The sequence below is a fragment of the Bufo gargarizans genome, chromosome 10, assembly GCF_014858855.1.
Source record: "Bufo gargarizans isolate SCDJY-AF-19 chromosome 10, ASM1485885v1, whole genome shotgun sequence".
Lineage (NCBI taxonomy): Eukaryota > Metazoa > Chordata > Amphibia > Anura > Bufonidae > Bufo > Bufo gargarizans.
Genome location: NC_058089.1, coordinates 117,491,092 through 117,518,505, shown reverse-complemented (window position 1 = coordinate 117,518,505; position 27,414 = coordinate 117,491,092). Strand labels below are relative to the sequence as shown.

The window sequence follows — 27,414 nt, the reverse complement described above, 5'->3', positions numbered from 1 at the left end:
TCTGCTAATGTGGCTAGGAGCACCAGAGTACAGGGAAAACTTTAAAGGGGTCGCATCACTACGCTGGCCTCGCGTCCCCTTATTTCCATGGATCCCAGAGGCTGGGCCGGCACCAATCCTAAAGTGATGAGATATCTTAGTGATACACCATCACATTAGGAGATAATACCGCTTTAAAGACTTTTTTCCAGGAAGTAAATGTCGATGACCTATCCTTAGGATAGGTTATCACTATCTGGTTGGTGGTGGTCCGACTTCTTAGCACTCCCGCTGATCATCTGTTTGCTGATGTTCTGGCGACACTAATAGAAGCAAACCACTGCACAAATGATCATGGGGGTGGGTGCCTTAAATGGCCAAAAACTGCCAGACATTGGCTGGGGAAAGATTTGGACCCACGTGCCCTAAGGAACTGGCCAGAAGGCCTATAGAGAATATGTGCAGGCTGCAGAGGGCGCCAACGTCCGAAACGGCCGCGGCCAGAGAGGGAGGAGTGGGACCAAAAACTAGGGTAAGTAACACAGCTCCCTTCCTCGCAGTGGCAATCATGGGACGCCATCGAGACAGATTCCCATGGTGTGCGTTGTCAATCAGATTCTTTTTCTTAAATTATTTTCAATAATTTTCCCTTGGATAAAAGCCGCATGGAGAAAAAGTATAGTTTTAAGTGACTGGACGTATCTGATGTTTGCGCCCTTCCACCATACTGATTTAACAGCTATTGAAAGTGTTTGTGTAATTCATACAAAACTGCGGCTTGGACAGTCCTTCTAAACCTCCTTCACCTCCTGGATTTGTCATTAGAACCTCTCGTACAATTATAAATGGAAACAAACCATCTCCACGTGACAAGATGTTGGACTTTTACTGTGTGGTAGGTTCACGTACATCCATGTTTAAGTAGACCTCATATTACATTTTACATTTGAAGTGTTTAACGAGTAACTAACAAAACATGAGACCCATACCAAGTCAATGAATGACCTCAGCCTACTGCTTTACCGGTGACGGGGAGGACTTCTCTTGGCGGTGGCTTGCAACCTTTGTCAACTTCTCGAGGAGCAGTCGCATATTCCTTGGCACAGGCACTGGCAGAAGCCATAGACCAGACACACGGTTAAACTAGACGGGACAAGGCTGACGCAAACGATCCCAAGGGTCACTTTCTGAATTACCAGCAGATAAATCCCAAGGGGTAAGGAACCAAAGTAAAAAAAGCCAAGGAGCCAGACTAGTATCCGGGGAACATGGTTACACAGTTTGGAGAACAGGTCGTGGTCTATTTGGCCATGAGAACTTATGGAGGCCGAGTCTAGACTGTGTTCTGCATAGTAGTCCGAGATGGTGTTTTGACTTGGAGTCCTGGTAGAGTCCCTTTGTACTTCCATAATTGTGATCACTAGGCAATTGGAAGACCCGTGAGAGGGACTCGAAGATGCCAGGTTTTTGGGTGTTAGCACCACTTCGTTGCTGTCCGATTTGCACATTGTTTTCTCCGCCAACTTCGACAAGATATTTGTGTCGTCCGGGAGGCCTGCGACCTCCTCTTCCTGAAGTTCAGTCTCATTGCGGCAAAAGGGGCAGCAGATACACGGAGCGCCTCCTCCTAAATTGAGGATCTTGGATAGACATCTGGCACAAACTCGGTGAAGGCAGTTTAGGATCTTGGGCTTACGACTGTGAGTGTTGAATCTCTGGTAACATATCTTACATTCCAGCTCGTCGGCTGTCAGCGTTTCCTCCGCGCTCATCTTGTAGCATTGCAGGAAAACTGCGAAATAAATTAAATTTATGTCAGTGTCACTGTATTGGAGAATACGTTCTATAGACACATAAGGAACCAGTGACCTGGGATCAGTGCGCAATGTATTGGGCGAACCAGATGCTGACAGAAGCAGAACTGTGGTGTCATAAACTAGACCACTGACCAAACATTATGGACCAGCGTTGCCACCTCGGACTCAATGGACTCAAGTTTGATATAATTTTGAGTCTGCGCTGATGGACGCCATTACATTGACTGTAGAGGTCACTGCCAACAGAAGGATTGATGGCCTAGCCATTGGATAGGCCGTTAATATATAATTAGCATGGGTCTGACCCCCAGCCCCTCCACTGATCAGCTTTTCATGAGTAGCTGGAACTACTAGTGGACGATGTTGCACTGCGGTAATCTGCTGCGTCCGCTACACTGTGGATAGAGTTGTGTAGATCCATAGCTGCTCTCAAACACCTGATGGGAGTGTGTGCAGGTGTAGGACCTCCGCCAATCAGATACTAATCTCCTGGGATACCCCTTTAAAGCAGCACTTTGAAATTTTTTGCCTATATCATGTAATATAAGTGATTACTAAGAATAATATAGATGTACGAATTATGGCTTGTGTGCTATCTTGGTTCCTTATGGTATGGTTCCCTTAAGATTACATTCGCACGACCGTAAGTGTGACCGCACATGGCCAGCGCTATATAAAAAATGCCTATGCTTGTCCAAGAATAGGACATGCTCTATATTTTTTGCGAGGCCGCGGAATGGAACTACGGATGCGGACAGCACACAGTGTGCTGCCCACATTGAAATGAACGGGTCCATACCCGTTCCGCAAAGTTGTGGAACGGATGTGGAAACATTCATACGGTCGTGCAGCCCAAAGTTCCCTATGCTTCTGGCTTGAAGAGCTAGAGTTTGATCACTAAGGGCAGCCAGTGATGGATTAGTGACTTCTGCTGCCTGGCTCACACTGCAGAGTCTCGGTGTCCTACTGTGTCATGCAGCTTCAGCCTGTTTCCCCCGTCTCCTGCTTGTGATAGGATTCTCCTTGTCATCTCTTACTAACATGAGACAGGGAGAGGAGTGTGAAGCTACATCTCCTAGAAATACACTGGAGATCCTGCACACAGCATTCACCGTTAGTATAGACAGGTAGTGAGAGTCAGGGGAGCTTTACAGCTCCGCAGCTAATCATTGTATGGAGTATTAGATCACTGCTCTTCTGGCCCCTTAAATGGGGCACACATGATATCTTCAGGAGCACTCTTTACATGGAGGGATATACTGTGGAAGGAGGGTGGGTCTGATAGCTGTCAGGAGGCATTTGATAAATAATGAAGCTAATCTTACAGTTCTCAGAAAGTCAGCCATTCAGGAGAGCAAGCTCTGGACTGGTGCTCGTATAACAAGATCCCATAATTAAAGGGGTCAGATATATTGATATAACCGAGCTGGGAGGAATCAAGTTACACTACCAGAATACTGTAGGAGTGCTCCCTTAAGGGGGGGGGGGTTATGTTCTTGACAATGACATCTTATCCTTGGGACAGGTCATTAGTATTAAATTGTGGGTACACTAGCAGATCCGCTGAGCGCCACAGCCCCTTCATCGTTTACCAGGGCATAGCTCCGTACATTTAGTAGGTATTACAGCTCAGTCCCATTCATTTGAGCACCAGGCACAGCCATTATCCAATGTACGGAGCCGAGCCCGGTGTTCAAATAAATGCTGTAATACCTGGCACAGCCACTATTAATGTATGGCGCTATGCCTGGTAAACACAGGCCGCAGCAGGAGGAGGATAGGCCATCGGTTTTAAAGAACGAGAATACTTCTTTAAATGCTTTGTATACATTGTAGTTATAACTCAATTGCCCCCATGTCATCTGCTCTGCTAGCATCAGTGATTCTTACACCCTTCATACACCAGGAGGCTTTGGATGAACTCCAGCCTTGTTCATAGAGGATTTTAAACTGTTCTGTAGTGCATGAAATGCTGGGATGAGGAGGGAATACATTTTTCATCAGTCAGCCGTACAATAGGGCAGGCGGCGGTCTATGGGGGCTGTCAGGAGGAACCGTCGGCCTGTCAATAGATGCCGTCCTAATCGTGTAAGCAGACGCATGGCCTACTTTCTATCTAGAATTCTATGTGACGGAGATGAAGCCTGCATTCTGAGAGTAATTGGAGCTTTTTATGACTTCCCCCAGCAGTTTCCTACTTTCCCATTTCATTACTTAAGCACTTAGATCCAGGTTTAAGTGACTCTAATCCCCTCCCGGCAAAGGGTTAAGTGACGAGCAGAATATTGCGGCTCCATTACCTCTCATCTCATGGAACAGATGAGGAGAGGATGACATCGAATCCCTCATCGGCTGTCATCCCACATCATAATGCAGTGACATACAGTTTTTCGGCACTTGTGCATGGAGGACATGTATAGAGTATGCCAGGCTTCCCCATCCCCCACACATCCAGGGCCGGGTTGGATTCCTGCAGTGTAGCGGGCGAATAAGAAAAAGGTCCGTGTAGCCGCTCCTTCATCAGATCACATCCGTAACCGTTACTACATACTGACACCTTTTATAAAAACCCATGGAGCGCGCCAAGAGAAAAGGGGGGGGCTGTCTTAATAAATGACCCCTGAAGTTCATAAATTTTATGAACTTCATCCTTATTTTTCACATAATTATACGGGAGTAATTCTAGATTTTCATGTTTTGGGCTACTTTAACCCAACTAATTATGTTTTTTTTTTTAAATATGTTCTCTATAACCACTTTTGAAAGATGGAACTGAGCATGTGCGACCATCTCAGCTTGGTGGACAGAGAAATTAGAAAAAGAGCAAAAAAGCAGGTGGCGCTGTACAGATGGATCTCATTGAATAACTCAGTTGCTATACTACATTTTCAATTACACGCCATTTCAAAAGTACTCAGATCCAGGCGCTGGTTTGAAAAATGTCGAATATTTTGGCGGGACGACCTCTTTTAAGTGGAAGCTTGACAGATGCCCAACAGTAACATCCGACATACATAGCCTAATATTATATCCATTTAACAGATACTTCTTCTTTTTTTTTTTTTTATGAAGCTATTACATCCAGCGAAAAATAAAAAACTGCAACCCTGACATATACGGGATGCCAAAAGGGCCTCCGTCCAGCGAATAGGGGCCTATTGGTCCTTTTAAATCCGGGAGCTTTCCTGGCGGTTGCAGTTTGAACAACCCTTGGGTATGCTCACTTTGCCTCACCATTATAACCCTCCTAAAAATTAAAGGAGTATTCCCCTTTCAAACATTTATGGCATATCCACCAATGGGAACCCCCAGCCATCAGCTGATACTGGCAGGGAAATGATCTATTACGGTACATGGATGGGCTGGGTACGTCAACGCTCTGCCTAATAGAGGGGGTTCCCGAGTAGGACCCCCCTTCCCCCTCTGTTTCATACATATGTCCTATCTGGGCATATTGGTAGGGGTTGTCCTCGTTTAATAAACTACTGGCTGAAGACTGTGCAACCTACAACGCATCAGCGCTTCCAGGAGACCATTACTAAACCAGCAGGGCCGATACAATACCACGTTTGTACCTGGCTGCAGTCCCTATACATTATGCAGGGTCTTGCCATCTCTACGCAGTGCCTCTGTTGTTGGTAATGGGTTTATCGTGTCAGAAAGGAATACGTGTGAAATTATTCTCGTGGACGCCCCATGCTTCATTTCACACTCTGCAGCCATCCCCGCAGACTGATAACAGAGAGCAATACATGGCGGATGTCGCCCCCGTACCTATTAATTACAGGATTTGTACACACTCCTTTCTTCTCTTGTGATTGATGCCTCTGAATTATCCCCCCCCAGCCGATTCTGCCCTTTACCCCACATCGCGGACCCTCAGACTGGAACATTTTTATTTTCTTCGTCTCTGCCAACACATACAAATAGATCCTTTATTCTGCAAAAGGCTACAGCGCTCATGAAGACATAACGGCAGCAGGGCACTTGCGGGCTGTCACTTGCAATCCTCAAGGCTGTCACCATAATGACACGCTGCCTGCGATGACATCCCGGGGCCCTGCTGTATGACTTTATCGTTCTGCATAATGCATGGGAGACGCACAGCACGCTCGCTCCCAGTGCGGCGATGCTTGTGGCACATCTATAGTTACAGATAAGAGCACAGCCTCGGTAATCGCCATGATAAGCAGCCGGCACCACTAGGTTGAAATATAATTTTGCATTGGTTGTCGCTGAGATATTAATGGAGATCCAAACGGAGAGGCTGACTCATTAGCATGCCGAGATGGTTTGTCTGCTCACAGAGGTTACATACCGTACACTGTATAATGGTTCATCCCTGTGCCAGTCTTTACCACCTGTGACGAGCAGCGGGCATTAGACCCAGTGGCATGTTAGCCAGTAGCTGGATACCTAGCGATCTGATGCTCTCAGAAGTAATTAATGCTGGGGGCATCAGGTACTTGTGCACTTGACCTGTGGCTGCAGGTATCCTTCTGAATTGAATTGTATCTCCATTCTCAGGATGGCAGTACAGTTCAATACTGCAGTGTGGTGGGGGTGGCAGTATGTTGTGCTGTGGTGTGGTTTTTGGTTCTGCCGGGGTGGCAGTATGTTGTGCTGTGCTGTGGTATTTGGTTCTGCCGGGATGGCAGTATGTTGTGCTGCGCTGTGGTATTTGGTTCTGCCGGGATGGCAGTATGTTGTGCTGCGCTGTGGTATTTGGTTCTGCCGGGATGGCAGTATGTTGTGCTGCGCTGTGGTATTTGGTTCTGCCGGGGTGGCAGTATGTTGTGCTGCGCTGTGGTATTTGGTTCTCCTGGGGTGGCAGTATGTTCTGCTGTGCAGTGGTATTTGGTTCTGCCGGGGTGGCAGTATGTTGTGCTGTGCTGTGGTATTTTGTTCTGCCGGGATGGCAGTATGTTGTGCTGCGCTTTGGTATTTGGTTCTGCTGGGATGGCAGTATGTTCTGCTGTGCAGTGGTATTTGGTTCTGCCGGGGTGGCAGTATGTTGTGCTGCGCTGTGGTATTTGGTTCTGCCGGGATGGCAGTATGTTGTGCTGCGCTGTGGCTGCAGGTATCCTTCTGAATTGAATTGTATCTCCATTCTCAGGATGGCAGTACAGTTCAATACTGCAGTGTGGTGGGGGTGGCAGTATGTTGTGCTGTGGTGTGGTTTTTGGTTCTGCCGGGGTGGCAGTATGTTGTGCTGTGCTGTGGTATTTTGTTCTGCCGGGATGGCAGTATGTTGTGCTGCGCTTTGGTATTTGGTTCTCCTGGGGTGGCAGTATGTTCTGCTGTGCAGTGGTATTTGGTTCTGCTGGGATGGCAGTATTTTCTGCTGTGCAGTGGTATTTGGTTCTGCTGGGGTGGCAGTATGTTGTGCTGCGCTGTGGTATTTGGTTCTGCCGGGGTGGCAGTATGTTGTGCTGCGCTGTGGTATTTGGTTCTCCTGGGGTGGCAGTATGTTCTGCTGTGCAGTGGTATTTGGTTCTGCCGGGGTGGCAGTATGTTGTGCTGCGCTTTGGTATTTGGTTCTGCTGGGATGGCAGTATTTTCTGCTGTGCAGTGGTATTTGGTTCTGCTGGGGTGGCAGTATGTTGGGCTGCGCTGTGGTATTTTGTTCTGCCGGGGTGGCAGTATTTTCTGCTGTGCAGTGGTATTTGGTTCTGCTGGGGTGGCAGTATGTTGGGCTGCGCTGTGGTATTTTGTTCTGCCGGGGTGGCAGTATGTTGCACTGCGCTGTGGTATTTTGTTCTGCCGGGGTGGTAGTATATTGTGCTGCGCTGTGGTATTTTGTTCTGCTGGGGTGGCAGTATGTTGCGCTGCGCTGTGGTATTTGGTTCTGCCGGGGTGGTAGTATATTGTGCTGCGCTGTGGTATTTTGTTCTGCTGGGGTGGTAGTATATTGTGCTGCGCTGTGGTATTTTGTTCTGCTGGGGTGGCAGTATGTTGCGCTGCGCTGTGGTATTTGGTTCTGCCGGGGTGGTAGTATATTGTGCTGCGCTGTGGTATTTTGTTCTGCTGGGGTGGCAGTATGTTGCGCTGCGCTGTGGTATTTGGTTCTGCCGGGGTGGCATTTTGTGCTGCACTAGGGTCTCTGCCTGTTTGTGTTGTCCCATTTTCTATCAATTTGGATCCGACTACAATATGGGGCGTCTTTTTTTAATTATTTTTTTCCAGGGCCACTTTAAGCTTCCAGTCCGCCCCTGGTTGACACCACCAGATGCGCCATGATTTTTTTTTTGGTGGGTTCTGCCAAGCTGCAGCATTCTGAGGAGTGCTCATAGCCCTTTGGCCTCCCATAAGCACAGAACTATAGATCTGAGTGACCCTTTAATTCGAATGTCACTGTATGATGGACTTGAGATTCAAAAATGTCAATAGTATTGCAGGAGGGCCGTGATGGGTGCGTTCTGATCATTGCCAAAGTTCCTTCTCTGCCCTCAGTTTAGTGTCAAACTGGCCGTGAGCTGAAGACCTGACAAATCTGGGACAGGCTGGTTGCTAGGGACAATTACATTTAAAGGGCTGCGATTGTTAGGCATTGTGTCCATAGCAACCAGCCTGAATGTGCACTCAAATGCTGCCATACAGTGCCCAATAATAGTAGTTGCATGCAGTGCCCAATAATGGTAGTTACATACAGTGCCCAATAATAGTAGTTACATACAGTGCCCGATAATAGTTACATACAGTGCCCGATAATAGTTACATACAGTGCCTAATAATGGTAGTTACATACAGTGCCCGATAATGGTAGTTGCATGCAGTGCCCGATAATGGTAGTTGCATGCAGTGCCCGATAGTGGTTGTTACATACAGTGCCCGATAGTGGTAGTTACATACAGTGCCCAATAATAGTAGTTGCATGCAGTGCCCGATAATGGTAGTTGCATGCAGTGCCCGATAATGGTAGTTGCATGCAGTGCCCGATAGTGGTTGTTACATACAGTGCCCGATAGTGGTTGTTACATACAGTGCCCGATAGTGGTTGTTACATACAGTGCCCGATAGTGGTTGTTACATACAGTGCCCGATAATAGTTGTTACATACAGTGCCCATATGATATACAGTCGATTATTACCCCAGTACACTATACACTATATTGCCCATATAATACTGCCATTCAGTGCCCAAATAGTATGCAAGTCGTGGCCCATATAGTACCGCCATACAGTGCCCAAATAGTACCTCCTTACAGTATGCAACTAATACTACCATACATTGCCTGTACAGTACTGCCATTCATTACTTAAAGGGGCTGTCCAGCTCCTTATTTTTTTTTTTTATAATGCATTAAAATATCAAAAGGTGAAATACCGCACACTTCCCAGACACCCTGATCCCCACTGATTGGCCGGAGGCGGCTGAGGAAAGGCCTGCGGAGAGCACGGAGCTTTGGCGAGGGTAATATTTCTCCTTTCTTTTATGAATAGCTTAGAATATAATACAACAAAACAAGGGCTGGACAAGCCCTTCCAATAAAACACCCATATAGTGCCCAAAGGGATACGCACACTCGCAATGTGCTAATTATAGAGTGGAAATGTCGCAGATCCAGAGTGGACAAATACAGCCATCCGATGCTGTGATGATGGTCCCGGGTGGTCCAGGGTAGTAAAGCTTTACATGCTCCACTTTTGGGTTGCTCCTCAGGGTCGAGTCCTCAGTGGCCCCCTAGTAAATGGGGGGGGGGGGGGGCTTGGGTTATTCCCACCCCTCCCCCCTAAACCAACCCTGCGGCTAGCAGCAGTCACTCTGTCATTCCGCTCCTCGGTACTAGTCCTACATTCATTATATCACACGTACGCTTTCGCTTTGCCGCAACATTCGTGTGAATAGAGGTGTCAGTCAGTAAATTATCAGACCTGACAGAACTGTTATCTAACTCCCGGGGGACCCCCACACCCCCCCATCCTGACAAGCAGTCAAGGGCATTGCTTTCCAAAGGCTTTCATTAATATTAATTTCCACCAATATAATATTTGCCCGTGATTCATCCATTATTAATACACGGGAAGATTGCAAGTGCACATTAGCTGTCTGACAAATGTTCTTCAAGGGGGAATGAATTAGCAGCGTAATTTGTACTCTCACAAGTGCGTCTGATGACAGACTGCTATTAGCGGCGCCGGGTATCGCTAAATAGTATCGGTGTCGGATAATTAAAGTTGCTATCAGCTCACGAACAGCTCATCCAGATGTGTGAGCGTCCATGTCCTGCAAATCACAGAAAGCATCGGGGTTAGGTTCTAATTAACCCCTGAATCCGTTGAGCCTACAACTTTCCTTTTAAAGGGTATGTCCATCTTCACCACCATTGATTCTGTATAACCCAGTGCATCTAAAATAGAAATGAAGCAACTTTGTCAGTGGTTTTGATTTAAAGGGGTTATCCGGGAACTAGTAGTGATGACCTATCCTCTGGATTGTTCATTAATATCAGATCGGTAGGGGTCAGACCCACTGACCAGACCAGGCCGGAGCGCCGTGGCCTCTTCCTAGGCCAGGTGACGTACATCAGTCCCATGGCCTACTGGCCGCTCAGCCCCATTGAAGTGGATGGGGTTGAGATGCAATACCAAGCACGGCCACTATACAAGGTACGGCGCTGTGTTCAGAGGCTCCCTGTAACAGCTGATCAGTGGAGGTGTCGGGACTTGAACTCCCGCCAATCTGATAACGATGACCTGAGGATAGGTCATCATTATATTTACCAGAATTAGGCAAGGGCTACACGGCGACACCTGTCCCAGACAGGATCTCGGAGAAGCGGTGATCCCATAGAAATGAATGGGAACGGCGCGGCAATCGAAAGAAATCCAACACGGCTGAATTTCTTGCGACTGCCGCGGCAATCTTATTTATTTCTATGGGATCACCGCTACTCAGAGATCCTGGGCACAACGGGTGTCGCGTGGCCAGTGTAGACCTTGCCTAACCAATTAAAATCTCTTTAATTGGTTTTGTTTTGTATCTATAGCTCCAGTGCAGACCTGTGCGTCTCCATGGTTACAGACTACAAACAAGCCTCCTGTTGTCTGATCCCGCAGTCAGGCTCCTTTCCGTCTGACCTAGGATCTGCATGGGAGCTGTAGACACGAAACGGGGGAAGATTTGCCTTCAAGACTATTTGCAAAGTTGCTTCGATTTTCATTTTCGATGCGCTTTAAAAAGAAAAACATTGTAAGATTGGAGGCATCCAGTACTACCAGGGGCATGGAGGGCAGGACCCCACAGTACGGCGCTGGAGCCTCTGTCACAGGTTACATTATTTTTTGCCTAGATCTGCATACAAGCTTGTTGTACATGTCTGGCGGTATACTCACCCCGATTATGTACTATTTGTAGCACCATGACATAAACACCACATTGGTTGATCTAGAGCTCCATTACAGAGGTGGACGTACGAGAGGCAGCCCCATAGTGCACCTCAAAATGGGCCTCCCTTTATGGCACTGGGTCTGTCAATTTTCTTACTCCACTTCCCCTTACCATGACCCTTCAGCCAAATTCCCACCACCCCTCCTTTCTCATGATACAGTTCCTCTGGAACAGGTAGCAAATGGGAATTGGGACCCCTTCTCTGCCTGACCCCCACAGCAGCCACATCGCCCTTGGGAGCATCAACCATGATGAAAAAGCACTGACTCAAACCCTGAAGTTGGACCTTTGCGAATCCAGAACGGGCACTGACGTGTGAATTAGGGTTTTCCTGTTGCTCCTCTCCTTGTAATGCCACTCCTGACTACCCGACATAATCGCTGGTCATCATGGTAGTCGGGGACGTCTTTGTTGCAGTGCCTGTCTGTATGCAGCTGTGATGTTTCTGACTGCCCCACGTGACCACTGACACCAGGGACTGGCTGCAGCGACCATGTCGGGTAGTCGGGAGCGTCGTTGCTACAGCTCTGGAAACGGAGGCACTGTTGGCGGGGGATCACATAAGTGAGTAAGGCAAAACCCTCTGCCTTTTTGGGTCCCTGAGAGTGTGCGAGCTCTTCAGACTCTCTGAGAGTCAGCCGGTGGTCACAGCGTCCCTCACAGTGAGCAGGGGTTGCTGCAAGGCAGAGAGGCCCATTTACACTAGTTGTTATGTAAACTGCTCCAAAAATTGGCGAAATCGGCGCCTGTGCAAAAATGTCACTATTTGCACCATGCTCGTCAGAAGGTAGAAAAGTGGACGTGGTCACTGGAGTGGGTGTGTGGTTTATTAGTTTGGCTGTGTTAGGTTGAAAGATACACCATTTTCTATTTTTTGTGGGAAACGTGGATTTCATTTTCAGACTTTCAGGCAGTCCAAAATAATCCAAGTTTATCAAGAGGTGCAAACCACTCCAGCTATTATTATTATTATTTTTTAAAGACTGGCACACGAAGCTCGTGATTTTTGAGGGTCCGACACCTGACCAACGGCAGTGGTGCTCCAGTCTACAGTGTTTATCCAGCCGCAGATGAGATTCTTTTAATATGTTTTGCGTTTATGCTTGCTGCAAGTGAATGGAACTATTGCTTCTTTTTTCTTCTGGAGCAGATCTCGAGATGAACAGGGATGTTATTATTCACTGACAACAAGCAGAGAACTTGACAACGGTGAAGAATTGACACTGTTAAGGGAGCATTCACACCGTATTTTCCATCCGCATCTGATCAGGTGCGGACTCGGTTATTTCAGTGCGGCCACAAAAGCTGTCCACATCCGTGTGTCCGATCTACGGCCCACAAAAAATAAAAATAAATGGAACATAAAAAAATATATAGTTTTTTCTGAGAAAGGGTGGTACATGCTGATCTGCAAAATGTGGGACGCACCTGGCCCGTATCGGTGTTTTGTGGATCCGCAATATGCTGACCGCAAAATGGATGCGGTCATGTAATAAGGTCACAGAACTGGAAGATTGGCCTAGGAATAAGTTTATTAAAGGGCTATTCCCACCTTACTTTGTTAGAATATGCCCCCACTGATCCTGAGTATGAAGGGGACACCGCCCTGGTGTAGCCCTGAGCCCCCGTTACTGGCACCTGACTAGTTGCTGGGCGGTGCAGGTAACTGCAGCAAGGCTCCATTCGGAAGAATAGTGGCCGGCACCAGTTTCCCGCACAGGTGCTGAGAAAAAATAAAAAAATATATATATATATATATATATATATATATATATATATATTCATCACTACACCAGCCCTGTGGGCCCTTCATTCTCAGGCTCGGTGGGGGTCCCAGAGGGATGGTCACTGCATATGTTGGTCTTGGCTATTGGTTGAACTCAAATATAACCAGGTGCCGCTCTCCAGGTGTCTTATTTTTCGTTATATGCCAGAGCCAGGGTCATCATATGATGAAATCAGAGCGTCCAACACAAGCGCCAAATCCTCTTCAAATCCATGACCTGTGCACATAGCCCCGCAGAGCCACTCCGGTCCGTGGGCTGGGTCTGGTAGTGCAGCTTTTTCAAGTGGGTATGGACAAAAGAGATGCGTTCGCTGGAAATCAAAACCATTTTTCTAATTTTGGAAACCCTTTTAAAAACCACAGTCCCAGCAGAAGGACATACTGCGCTGTTAGTAGAATATTTTTTTTTTTGTATCTTATCTGTATCCCTATTTTTTGGGAAAGCTGGGTGCTGGATTTGGCAGCCGTTACGGTTTCTCACCCAGCTTTCTGAGATTGCATAGCGATGGTTGAGGACTCTCGGAAAGCTGGTGGGTGAGGCATCCCTTGAAGGGACTGTATTGACCAACCTATTGGTCGCAACTAAGATGGCCTTTCTTAGCTTGACTGTCCTGTGGGTCACCGCTTTATCCTCCCCCCCCGCCTCTCCAGCAGCAGACAGGTTAAATGGCTATGACCGCAGCTCTATCCCAAGGCTAAATCCCGTCTGCCTCCCAGATTACAGCCTACTTGTAGCATGCACTCTACTAGTGAACCAGCTGTTAAATACTGCAAGCGATGCTGCCATTAATAAAACATAGTCCTGTATTGTGTGTGGACCCGTGCACAGAGAATGAATCTTCATCAGTACGAGCATCAAGCAATTAACCCCTCTTCCAAAATAATGCAATTAATGTTCAGTTCCTCCAGCGCTTTATTACCTGGCATTGCATTGAGTGTATTAATAGCAGACGAGAGACTGGGGGGGGGATGATGATGGGGGGTGGGGGGGTTTATAGGATTATGTATGGCTGACATACCTGACTTTAGGGGGTCAGCAAGACGTCACCGAGCATCAGCTGGGGAAGCGACGGACGATGCCAGGTTGTCATCCTGCCAGTAAGATCCGCTTGTCATCCTTCACTGCTTACAGGTGTACAGAAAGAAGGCTGCGAGCACCGTGCAAGGCATCACTCACAAGCTGACGGAGCAGGAGGAAGACTTTGCAGGGAAGGCAGCCCAGTACCAGCGAGAAATGAAGTATCTCCGCTGGCTGCTTCAAGACAGGCAGCAAACCCTCAGCGAAGTCTTGCAGCAGAAAAGGTAAGTCGCTGACAGAACAAAACAGACCAATTAGATGTGACTGGTAGGAGGAGGAAAGCAGCTGCATTCTTCTTTTTCATCTAAGTCCTATCTGCTGTGGACGTGCATGCAGCAAATGGAGGCTTTCCTCCCCTCCACCCCTCCAAAAGAAATGTCCAAAGATGAGGATCAAATGTGCCTTCTTCACCGAGGACGCGGGGGCTCCTTTTGCATGGTGAAGTCTACAGTGACCCGGGGCTTGGTACTTACATCCTGGCCGCACATCTTGCTGATAGGATGCGAGTGCTACTTAGTGCATGGTAGATATGAAGGAGCACAAGGGAAGTGACTTCATTGGGACTAAGGAGCAGTTAATTGGTTGATTGATTCCAGCGGTGATGTGGACCGTGCGTCGGATCTCGCTGCTCTTCTCAATTCTCCAGAATTTTTTTTTCTTCTTGCAGGAAGTAGTAGCCATAATCACTGCTTACACTAAGAATATATTTTCTGCTACCCTTCAAATCTGTGGACAGGCTAGGCTTGTAATCTGTCAGGAAAGCTGCTGCTGAAGATGTCAACTTCCCCGCCCCCTGGGCTGCTGTATCCTGATTATGGAAAGGCCACTAGAACTACTAATGCTTTTCAATCCGTTTTTTTTATCTAAAAAAATAAAAACACTTTGCAAAAAGTCTTAATGAGAAAAATCTACCATTTTATGTATACCTTATGTAGTCCAGTGTGTCTCCATGGTTACAGACTACAAACAAACCCGGTGTAGTCTGATTCTGTAGACATGCGTAAGGCTGGATGACTCATGTTCGTTTATTTTTACATGTTTGCTTGCCCAGCCACAAGTTTAATGACCCAAACTTACAAGATCATAGGGATCTATAATGTTGTAGGTTAAGGCCATTAAGCCCCCAGACGGGCTGGGAAACATGTCCAGAATCTGGATGTGTGAATCCGGCCTTACTCCACCCCTTCAACCTCCTCTTCTTCTTCTGAATCCTCGTTACTCCATTTCCTCCCTCTTTCTACTGTCTATAGCAGTGGTTTTCAACCTTCTCACTCCAAGTGCCCCCTAGAAATAAGAAGTTCAAACCGAGAACCCCCTCAGAAGCAACAGTGATAAATGTTAACAAAAGAAGGCTGTTTCCATGCCGCGGTCGTAGACTCTGTTGTAAGCCTCTGAATAGTGCAGCCAGCTAATCTTCCTCTGAAAATGACTGACACCACATTAGGACCAAACTACTGCTTTTTGAATTACATTCTTCACTACCAAACATATGGGAGAACACAACACTACACCACATACCTTGAAGTAGACGTTCTCTTTCCTCATCTTCTCCATTCAGACCAGACCGCCATGATGACTTCTTTCAGTCATCTTGTCTCTGCAGAGTTTGTCACACCGGCATCTTAGGTTCCTACTTCTCCATTATCCTCCCACCATCCTGCCACCCCCAATACTGTGCCTGTTTTAGGCGTACAAAATGGTCTAAATGCAAGGATTCTTACATTAGGAAGTGGCGCTGGATACGCCAAAGTTATGGAGAGGCGTTGGTCCTAACTGGAGCCCAGGCCGGGACAGAATCCGTGCGATAGTAGCCACCTCTACCGGAGTGCCGGTGAGCTGGGTATTACAAGGTTTATACAGTAATGTTGCCCATTTTAGGCCCTGCATGGTCATAATGGCATTTTTGTGCATTCGCTTAGTAATAATGTCGCCTTTGTGCTCCCTAAACAGCAATAACGTGGCTTTGACAGTAATAATGCCCTCCTTTTGCCCCAGCACAGTGATATTCACCTCCTTTGTGCCCAGTACACATAAAATGAGCCCCCTACAAATTAGTAATGCCTCCTTTGCACCCCCTAGAAAACAATAAAAGTGGGCATTTTTTATTGAGCAGCCAAATTTCGCAAATCATCTTAAATAGTTGTTCCCTTTTTCTCCAGAAAATAATATACAAGGTACAGTGATGTCATTTCCCGTGCGCCGGGATCACATTTTGTGGCTCGCAGGCTTGTGGCCTTCAGAAGAGCAGGGCAGAGGGCTCATGGCTGCCTGCTCTTCCTTAGGACGTGGATAGAGTTAAAAGTGGTGCTTCTCCAGGGATCTCCAGCTCAGATCGCTGGGATGGTGCCCTTAGGAATGGGGACCCTTAGGACTTGACCACTTGGACCCCCTTGAGTGGCACAGACTGGGGAGGGCTCTCCATTGCTGGACCCGCACAGATCTGACTTTTATGATACAACTGACAGGTCCTAGATGTAGCAAAGCCATGATGGCTGCTGGCGATTGACTTACTGGTGCGTGTGACTAGGATGATCTAGCATCGCAGTCGTCCGTTATTGCTCTTCGTCTTCTCCTCGATCATAGGGTTGAGTTTCCTTTAAAATGAGAATTGCTTATTACAAAGGGATTCTTCCAAGAGCCGAGCAGAAGTAATGAGCCCGTTAGGAACCTGATCCGTGTGATTATCCTGTTCTCTCAGACAAAGGCTCAATTCTGCGTTCTTTAATAAATACGAGAAGCCGCCATCCATATTCATCTCCCGATTTCTCATCCTGGCATAAGAACACGGTTCCCTCTGATTCCAGTGGCGTATAGGAGTACATTCCGGGATTTTCCGTCCTTAATTATGCAGTTCCAGGAGCCGTCCCTTGATGACCTCATGGCCCGTGCCCCGTTATGTCACATATATCAAGTGGTATCAAAAACTTCCCCGTGGTGTAGTGGAGAGTAACCCATCTCCCTGCCCCCACAACACCTCTGTATTACAGCCCTTGTCTGCGCCGTAACTCCATCCGTCCCATAGACTGTGAACAGAGCGGCAGTGCACGTGCCCGACCACCAGTCTGTTCAGAACAGTGGGGCATCCCAGAGGTCGGACCCTCGGCTATCAGGCATTTACCCTGTAATCTGTGGATAGGGGATACGTATTGATTCTAGGAGTAGAGGCGTTGTCTGCTTTGGGCAAGCTCCTGTGGGAGCATGTCCACGCCATAGGGGAGGGGCATCTGCAAGCTTGCAAAACTCCACGTGTCATATTATGTACCTCCAGCATAGATTATGGGAGAACATGTAGAGATTACCCTGAATGTTGCCATGGCAACCAGAAGGAAACCTTCCATTCTTTACACTGCAGCCTGCATTTAGTGAACCAGTGCAAAGTTGAACCAAACTTTGTATTTCTAGGTGACTTTGCTTATTTTGTTAGTAAATGGCTTTTAAAACGGTTTTGTGAGATTTTTTTATTTTTTTTCTTCTCCTCGGGATAGCTCATCAGTACTGATCGGCGAAGGTCCGACATCCGGGATCCCCGCCGATCAGCTGTTTTGAGAAGGCACTGGCGCTCCTGTGAGCTCATAAGTTTACCAAGCACAGCGCAGTCCATTGTATAGCGGCTGCGCTTTGTATCCCGCTGAGCCCCATTCACTTGTAGGGGGCTGAGCTGCGCCTAGGTCGTGTGACTGATGAACAGGAGCTCCGGTGCCTTCTCAAACAGCTGATCTGCGGGGGCCTCGGGATGGTCAGTGGTTCATTTGTGAAAATGTCCATGAAGGCTCAGTGTTTGGTCCGTGTGCCTGTTATTGGCCTTCCATGCACACTGCTAGGCTGAATTAATTTCCAGAGCATCTCCTAGCAATGGCATCCGTGTTGTCTGGGCTAATGCGCTGCGGTTATATCCGATCTGTTGCCTTTTGTTCCAGGCGAGCTGTGTTCATACAGTCACCATTTATTTAGTTCTTATAAAAGACGCCATAAACGTCCTCTTATTATTTATTTTTTATGTTTTCTCTCTATTATGATTTTCCACAAAATCGAGGCAGTCTGCCGGTGATCGGCGATGGGTTTGTGTGTTTTCCTTGTCACTCTGGAAGTAGATTATGTACATCATTTTCTATTATCTCTGAGAGCCTCGGAGGAAGAAAGTATTGTGGATTCAGATAAGAGCAATCCATCACTGGAAGCTGCAGCAAAATCAATATGATTACACATCCCGCCAGCCGATCCCAAGTTTCATAAGATGCCCACCACACACCAGACCCGACGTGTCAAGTGATTGCGCCAGCGGGTCGCAGCCTCATGGAGAAAGCTGAAAGAGCTCCAACTCCATTGTATTGTCTCCTAGTATACTGATGCTATATGTACTAAACAAGTACTCCTGCCCAAATACTACCCCGATGCTATATGTACTGAGCATATACTCCTGCCCCTGTATTACCCCATACTACACGTACTGAACGTGTACCCCTGCCCCCGTACTACACGCACTGAACGTGTACCCCTGCCCCCGTACTACACGCACTGAACGTGTACCCCTGCCCCCGTACTACACGTACTGAACGTGTACCCCCTGCCCCCGTACTACACGCTACTGAACGTGTACCCCTGCCCCCGTACTACACGCGCTGAACGTGTACCCCTGCCCCCGTACTACACGTGCTGAACGTGTACCCCTGCCCCCGTACTACACGTGCTGAACGTGTACCCCTGCCCCCGTACTACACGTACTGAACGTGTACCCCTGCCCCCGTACTACACGTACTGAACGTGTACCCCTGCCCCCGTACTACACGTACTGAACGTGTACCCCTGCCCCCGTACTACACGTACTGAACGTGTACCCCTGCCCCCGTACTACACGACTGAACGTGTACCCCTGCCCCCGTACTACACGTACTGAACGTGTACCCCTGCCCCCGTACTACACGTACTGAACGTGTACCCCTGCCCCCGTACTACACGTACTGAACGTGTACCCCTGCCCCCGTACCTGAACGTGTACCCCCTGCCCCGTACTACACGCACTGAACGTGTACCCCCTGTCCCCGTTACTACACGCACTGAACGTGTACCCCTGTCCCCGTACTACACGCACTGAACGTGTACCCCTGCCCCCGTACTACACGCACTGAACGTGTACCTCTGCCCCCCGTACTACACGCACCTGAACGTGTACCCCTGCCCCCGTACTACACGCACTGACGTGTACCTCTGCCCCCCGTACTACAACGCACTGAACGTGTACCCCTGCCCCCCGTTACTACACGCACTGAACGTGTACCCCTGCCCCCGTACTACACGTACTGAACGTGTACCCCTGTCCCCGTACTACACGCACTGAACGTGTACCCCTGCCCCCGTACTACACGCACTCTGAACGTGTACCCCTGCCCCCGTACTACACGCACTGAACGTGTACCCCTGCCCCCGTACTACACGCACTGAACGTGTACCCCTGCCCCCGTACTACACGCACTGAACGTGTACCCCTGCCCCCGTACTACACGCACTGAACGTGTACCCCTGCCCCCGTACTACACGCACTGAACGTGTACCCCTGCCCCCGTACTACACGCACTGAACGTGTACCCCTGCCCCCGTACTACACGCACTGAACGTGTACCCCTGCCCCCGTACTACACGCACTGAACGTGTACCCCTGTCCCCCGTACTACACGCACTGAACGTGTACCCCTGCCCCCGTACTACACGCACTGAACGTGTACCCCTGCCCCCGTACTACACGCACTGAACGTGTACCCCTGCCCCCGTACTACACGCACTGAACGTGTACCCCCTGCCCCAGTACTACACGCACTGAACGTGTACCCCTGCCCCCGTACTACACGCACTGAACGTGTACCCCTGCCCCCGTACTACACGCACTGAACGTGTACCCCTGCCCCCGTACTACACGCACTGAACGTGTACCCCTGCCCCCGTACTACACGCACTGAACGTGTACCCCTGCCCCCGTACTACACGCACTGAACGTGTACCCCTGCCCCCGTACTACACGCACTGAACGTGTACCCCTGCCCCCGTACTACACGCACTGAACGTGTACCCCCCTGACCCCGTACTGAACGTGTACCCCCCTGACCCCGTACTGAACGTGTACCCCCTGACCCCGTACTGAACGTGTACCCGCTGACCCCGTACTGAACGTGTACCCCGCTGACCCCGTACTGAACGTGTACCCCCCTGACCCCGTACTGAACGTGTACCCCCTGACCCCGTACTGAACGTGTACCCCCTGACCCCGTACTGAACGTGTACCCGCTGACCCCGTACTGAACGTGTACCCGCTGACCCCGTACTGAACGTGTACCCGCTGACCCCGCACTGAACGTGTACCCCCGACGGACATCACTGTTCCTTGGCATGCTGCCTGAATGATGGAGCCTCGGGTTCTCCCCAGGAAATAAACAGCAGCATCTGGCGCCGCTTTTTTTGGGGGGAAATGATATAAGCAGATTGCACTTGTAGTGTGAGGCTGCCCCCGTAGGTCACATTTGGCCCCTTGGAACATCTGCTATATGCAGACCTAGCGTTATACAGACACAGCTGCCCTGCGTTCCGACCGAGGGGGGAGTCCGCTACATACGCTCAGCGGATCGGCTCACCCAAGTGACTGTTTAGCGATGGCCTGTGCATCCATTGGAATAGCGCTATAAGAGCACCTTGCATGATCTCCCCCCCCGCCACATCAGAAATGTATATAAGGAAAGCCTCCCCATAATGCCGCCTGTCTGCTGATTGTGAACACTCAGTGTAGAAGTAATTTGGTAATTGCCCAGAGCGCAGAATGCTTAGACGTTACTGTAGAAATGAAGCAAATTACTGTTCCTGTGCTGCTCGTCCTGATAGAACAGCACAGCGAGTACACGGCGTTCTCTACCATTGTATCCTCCAGCAGACGACGGCGGAGCACCAGTCATTATTCACTCACACGCTGACAGAGGGTCCCTGTCCATCAGATCACCGAGAGAGTGTCAGCACTGCGGAGAGGAGATTACATGGTCCCTGCCTCCCTGAGCGAAGAAAACGGAACAAAAAAAATGTGACTTCAGACGTTAGAGAACTATTTCTACCCCACGCTCCATGTCCTAGCTGTAGGGTAAAGGTCTACAGCCTGTGGTGCTCCAAGAGTCCGGAAACTACAACTCCCAGCATTTCTACCCCACGCTCCATGTCCTAGCTGTAGGGTAAAGGTCTACAGCCTGTGGTGCTCCAAGAGTCCGGAAACTACAACTCCCAGCATTTCTACCCCACACTCAATGTCCTAGCTGTAGGGTAAAGGTCTACAGCCTGTGGTGCTCCAAGAGTCCGGAAACTACAACTCCCAGCATTTCTACCCCACACTCCATGTCCTAGCTGTAGGGTAAAGGTCTACAGCCTGTGGTGCTCCAAGAGTCCGGAAACTACAACTCCCAGCATTTCTACCCCACGCTCCATGTCCTAGCTGTAGGGTAAATATGTACAGCCTTTGGTGCTCCAAGAGTCCGGAAACTACAACTCCTAGCATTGATATCTCACACTCCATGTCCTAGCTGTAGGGTAAATGTCTACAACCTGTGGTTCTCCAGGAGTCATGAAACTACAACTCCCAGCATTTCTTCCGCACCCTCTATGGCATAGCTATTGGGGAAAAGGTCTACAACCTGTGGTGCTCCAAGAGTCATGAAACTACAACTCCTAGCATTTCTAGCCCATACTCCATGACCTAGCTTTAGGGCAGAGGTCTAAAACTCTTGGCACCCCAGCTTTTGTGAAACCACAACTCCCAGCATTTCTAACCCCCCACATTCCATGTCATAGCTATGGCATTCTAGCTGTTGCGAAACTACAACTCCCAGCAATTGCTTGTCGGGGCATTCTAGAAGTTTTAGTTTCCCAGTAGCTGGAGAGCCACAGATTAAAGACCTTTTAGGCCTCATGCACACGACCGTTGTTTGGATCCACATCCGAGCTGCCGTTTTTGCGGCTCAGGTGCGGACCCATTCACTTCAATGGGGAAGCAAAAGACGCGGACAGCGCTCCGTGTGCTGTCCACATCCGTTGCTCCGTTCCGTGGCCCCTCAAAAAAAAAATAGAACATGTCCTATTCTTGTCCGTTTTGAGGACAAGAATAGGCATTTCTACAATGGGCCGCCCGTTCCGTAAATTGTGGAAGGCACACGGGCGGCTTCCGTTTTTTGGGGAACCGCGGTTTGCGGACCGTAAAAAAATGAACGGTCGTGTGCATGAGGCCTTACTGTATGGTGTTTTGACGTGATCTGAACCCAGCTTAAAGGGCTCGTCCAAGAGCTATTCAGACCTCCAGACATGGCCGACCTGCACAGTTGATGGATTCGGTGGGGGCATGAACACCGCAGCGGTGACCTGCTCCCCTTGCGGCACATGTGACATCACAGAGGGGACGGGTGCTTTAAGAAAGGTAGGGATTCAGTCTTATGTTTAGTGTATGATGTCAGATTTTTTAATGTCTAAAATTAGCTATTTATTCCTGGAAGACGGATACAGAGTAGACTAGTAATGGCTTCCTGCATAAATCGCCGCCTCTTATCGTTATGTACGGCGACATATTATTTATTTGAATTACTGCAACTTTCGTACTCCTCCGCATCTAAAAAAACACTCATAAAAAGACCACATAAAAATATTATTTTTACTCTGCAGGAAAAAAACGTAGTGCAGCCGGTGGCTCTTAGGGTTGGTTCCTGTATTGGTGAGGCACACCTATGCTGTGGCGCACTATTACAGCGGCCTATGCGGTAAAATCTGTATGTGGGAAAGTTGGGTGTAAGCTGTAAGGGAGCCCAGAAGCAGAGGACACTAAAAATCTCTAAATCCCGTTTTAGAAGAAACAGGCGACTCGTGGGCATCTATTTTCTAGAGAATTGGGCTGGAAATGCTGGTAATACAGAGATTATCACAAAGAGCCGTGTGGTTTTCATGCTGCGCTGTTTCTCCGCGTGCAGACAAATGATTTTCCGTAAAACCTCACGAGGCCGCCTGAACGAGCTGCAAATAGCAGCAGCCGGAAGAAGCCTGATTGTACTTTCAGCTCACTTTCTGACACCAGCACATATATTTTCTTTCTTGCAGACAAGTGGAAGAACAGCTAGAAGTCATCTGGGAGTCGGCGGCTAATGACAACAAAGAGCTGAAAACGCGTTTACACGCCGCCATGAGACAGAAAAACCCGGGAGGCAGCGACTTCTTTCTCCAGCAGGACTCCATCGTCGGATACAGCTTCAGTTACTGCGACGTGAACTCCTCGTCCCATGGCGATGACCCCTTGAAGTAGTCCAATGATCGGAGAGAACGAAAACGTGTCATAGACAAATCACCTGTACATATTCTATAAAATCTGTGTCCTGCGAAAGCTGGGTGACAACCAATATGGCGGCCATCAGAGTTGTCGCCAAGCTTTCCTAGGTTCTTAAAATGTTTGACATTGAATATCTGATCGGATTTGCAGCTGAAATCAGGTAATACTTTCTATAATTAGCAGATTACAGGGGTGCTCCCACCATTAGAGGGGTTTTCCGAGGCTGAATATTGATGACCCAACTGTAGGATAGCTCAGCAATATCAGGTTGGCGGTGGTCCAGCACCCGCCCCCTTCACCCACGATCGTCGAGCGACACGGCCACTTCATTGTTTTACCTGGCGCAGCGCTATAGATTGTATAGTGGCTATGCTTGGTATTGCAGCTCAGTCCCATTCCGTTCAGTAGGACTGAAGTGAGGCCATTTAACCGATGAATGCGACATCAGAGGCCCAAAGAAGAGGTTGTGGCTCTCACCCACTTTAAAAAGCTGATCATTGGGGGTCCCAAGAGGTGTACCCCTACTAATCTGATATCGATGACCAAGCCTAAAACCCCTTTAAATCTCCTATTCATGTATAGATCGTAAATTATAATAATAATAATATAATGTTTGATATTTCAATGCGGTTTACAAATGCTCCAGTGAAGAGCTGTGACATATTTACTTACATGGTAGGATGCCGCCTAGTGTTCGCAATGTAATGCAGCGCAATGCGCACATCTATTGAGCTGAGTGCTGCTGGACTTGCATGTCCCCTCATGCTCCGCACAGCCAGGTCTCTACATAGTGGTCCTCTCTTCAATAGCAATAGCTTTCTGCCCAGGCAGTCTAAGCAGTAACATGGCAGTGTAGCTGAGGAGACTGCTTCTGCAGGGGAAGTAAGAAGGGACCATATTGTCAGCTGCCAGAGGGGGAAGGAGACCGATTCTAACCACAGTCTGCCCCCAACAGCACCAATGGAGACACATAGAAGCAAAAATTATATAAAGGGTACTATTTTCATAATTAGAAGCACTAAATTACTTTGAAAAACGGCTATTGGTCTTTCAGGCCTTGTGGTATGGTAATGGGTTTGACAGCTGAGATGCCATTGTATAGCTTTCCGTAGGCTGTGTGTCGGAGTAGTTTTAAAACCCATCTACATTTGTGGCTCCCGAGAAGCTATGTGAAGGCAATCCGTATGATCTGTGATCTCTGGAGGCTGTAGCTGGAATGGTTTTGCCTTAGTTGTCATTGGAAATCTTTGGGTGACCAGTGTTACAGCAGCAACCCATAGTCCTCAGAATTCCTGTGCTCGGCTCCACAGGAGGCAGAGCAGCTCTGAAGCACAAACTTCTGCTCTAATGAGCGAGAACCGAGAGCAGAGGAGCATTTATGAGCACATGGACAGGTTTTATTACTTCTGGGGAAACGCGTTTTAAGGCCAAAGTGTTAGACTAAACAGGGAAGGGTCATAATCTGTGCAATACGCAAACGATGTAGACAATTGTGGGAAAAGGCTGGAAAGTAAAGATTCTTTCAAAAAATAGTGTTAGTTTTATTTTTTTCTTAAGTAACAAACTGTAAAGTGAATGAACAAAACAGAAAAATCGATATCATATCAATATTCGGTGCGACCACCTTTTGCCTTCAGTTCTTCTAGATACACTTGACCACCCTTTTTTGAAGGAACTCGGCAGGGAAGTTGTTCCAGGGATCTTGGGGGAACTAAGCCCAGATCTTCCGTGGATGAAGGCTTGCTCAGATCCTTCTGTCTCTTCATGTCATCCCAGACAGACTGGATGATGTTGAGATCAGGGCTCTGCCATATCATCATTTCCAGGACTCCTTGTTCTTCTTTATACGGATGATAATTCTTAATGACATTGGCTGGATGTTGGAGGTTGTTGTCCTGCTGTAGACAAAATTTGGAGCCGATCGGACACCTCCCTGAGGTCACAATTATTCCTGACCAAATCCCCAGCTTCCATTTGTTGAAATGCAGCCCCAAACTGGCCAGGAACCTCCACCATGCCTCAATGTTCCTCTCATTATTGTACCACTGTCCTGTCCTTCAGCGAACTAACTGCCTTCTGTTACAGGCAAATTTTTACCATTTTGACTCCTCAGTCCAGAGCACCTGCTGCTATTTTTCTGCACCACAGTTCCTATGTTTTCGAGCAAGGTTGAGTCGCTTAGCCATCTTTCTAGTAGATGGGTATACCAGGTTTCTGCAAATTCTGAATAATGGCACTGCTCTTCTGATTTGGGTGTGAAGTGCGATGTGTCTTTTCCTCTGCTGCACTACGTTTTCACTACGTCTACGGTCTTCAATGCAGTCTGGTTTTGTGCTTCGCTTTACCAGCACATCTTGAAACCCCAGTCTGCTTAGACATCTTTGTCAGGGAATGACCTTGCTGATGCGGTCTAACTACCTTGCGTCAGTGTTGCTTTGCTCAGTTGCATAGTGTACGACCTGTGACATGAAACTGCCTTCCACAACCTCAGCTTGTAGCAGAGTTTGGCTGTTTCTCTGCTAGTTTTAAGCCTCCTGCACAGCTCTTTCAGGCAATGACTGTGTACTACATGTAAAAAATGAAGATCGATATCACTTGTTTGATATAATTGGTTAATCATACACCTAACAAGAGTCATTCTAGAAGAACTGATGCTGATATGAAGGCAAAGGTCGCGCGAAATATCGATTTCAATTTAGATTTCTCTTTTCTTCATTCACTTTGCATTTTGTTAATTTGATAAAAATTAACTATTAACACTTCTATTCTTACTTTGCAGCATTTTTTCACATCTGCCCCAATACCAAGTGTCAATATTCTATATTATTATTTTTGATGGAGATTAATTTATAGAGAAATCTATAGCTGTTATGAAAGGCAGTGCAAGGAAACAATGGACGCTTTGCATTTTCCCTATATGTATATACTGTGTGTATGCGGTTTTACAGTGTCGATAACATCGGCGGGGAGTGACGCCACCTCCTATAGGACGTCTCCATTGGACACTGAATGTTTTTACATCTTCACCAAAATCACTTGATGCTTTTTACATTTGCACAATTAATATATTTGTAGAATATCAATGCTTTTATCTTATTTTTGCTAAATTAAAGCGCTCTATTTTAATGGTGTTGCTTATCGTTCTTGTCTTTGCTTGTACATTGGTCTGACACTCTGAGAGCAAAGCCTCGTGTCACATAGTGATCACCACAGTAGGGTCCCTCAGACTTTTTCCGTCAAGTTGGCTATACTGGTGAATGGAAATGTTGGCTGCCATCACAGCGTCCAGGTGTCACCATGCTTTCCTGGTCATGTAGTGATGCATCCTGGAGTTCTGTATTAATAACTAAGCAAATCCGATACTCCCAGTTCTTGTAGATGGGTGACAACCAATAAGGCCACTGGTATATTGTGAGTCCTTGCAGATGTTTTTAATTCGTCCAGAGGGTCTGCAAATAACTCTGCAAGAATGCTTCTGAACGTCCGCAGCTGCATGGGGACCAGGAGCAGGGAGTCGGTTGTCGGTGACACCCGTGCTCTCCATAGAGAAGGCAGGCGCCATATTTTACCACCACTACTTTCCCGATCGCTGTATATAAGGCAATCGGTGAACACAGTGTATACGGCTCAAGAAAGGGCAATGACCGTTCCACGTAACCGTACGAGCTGCTGGGCTTTGTTACCAGTTACAGGAGAAATCGGCAATACAAAATTATAATAATACAATATTAGAATGCCCCTTAAAGGTCTTATGGGGTATGGCTTTATAAGGGAACACAGTGTAAAATAAAATAAAAAAATGCCACCAAGAGCTCTCACCGCAGCTTCTAGCTCCACCCCCGGAGACCGTAAAAATGACGGACAGAAGACATCATTTTTTATTTTTTTTTAAGAATAAAAAGTAACAACTAAAAGTTCTAAAATAACATAAAAATAAAGCCGAGTATCACTGAAAAATGAACAAATTATTTGAATACCCAAACTAAAAAATAAATAAAAAATCTTGCTTTCGAACTGACGTATTAAAAAAAT

At 47.8% G+C, this 27,414-nt stretch overlaps 2 protein-coding genes across 3 annotated transcripts in view; one reads left to right on the top strand and one right to left on the bottom strand.

The window, feature by feature from the left end:
• CEP89 (centrosomal protein 89) overlaps positions 1-26,503 on the top strand; it is a 93,285-nt gene extending 66,782 nt beyond the window's left edge. The window contains exons 17-18 of one of the 2 annotated variants that reach the window (XM_044270369.1): positions 14,106-14,275; positions 23,157-26,503. In XM_044270369.1, the coding sequence (XP_044126304.1) occupies positions 14,106-14,275; positions 23,157-23,358 (372 nt within the window). In that variant the 3' untranslated portion in view covers positions 23,359-26,503. The remainder of the gene's footprint in view (positions 1-14,105; positions 14,276-23,156) is intronic. The other variant, XM_044270370.1, reaches the window with a different exon arrangement.
• On the bottom strand, positions 943-1,751 carry LOC122920679 (E3 ubiquitin-protein ligase RNF182-like). The gene has a single exon (XM_044270371.1). It carries the CDS (start codon positions 1,749-1,751, stop codon positions 1,047-1,049), a length of 705 nt encoding a protein of 234 aa, XP_044126306.1. The 3' UTR covers positions 943-1,046.
• Positions 26,504-27,414: the final 911 nt, after the last annotated feature.

Bases quoted from the DNA above. Each gene is read 5' to 3' on its own strand.
- LOC122920679 (XM_044270371.1), bottom strand. From the start codon at position 1,751: ATGAGCGCGGAGGAAACGCTGACAGCCGACGAGCTGGAATGTAAGATA.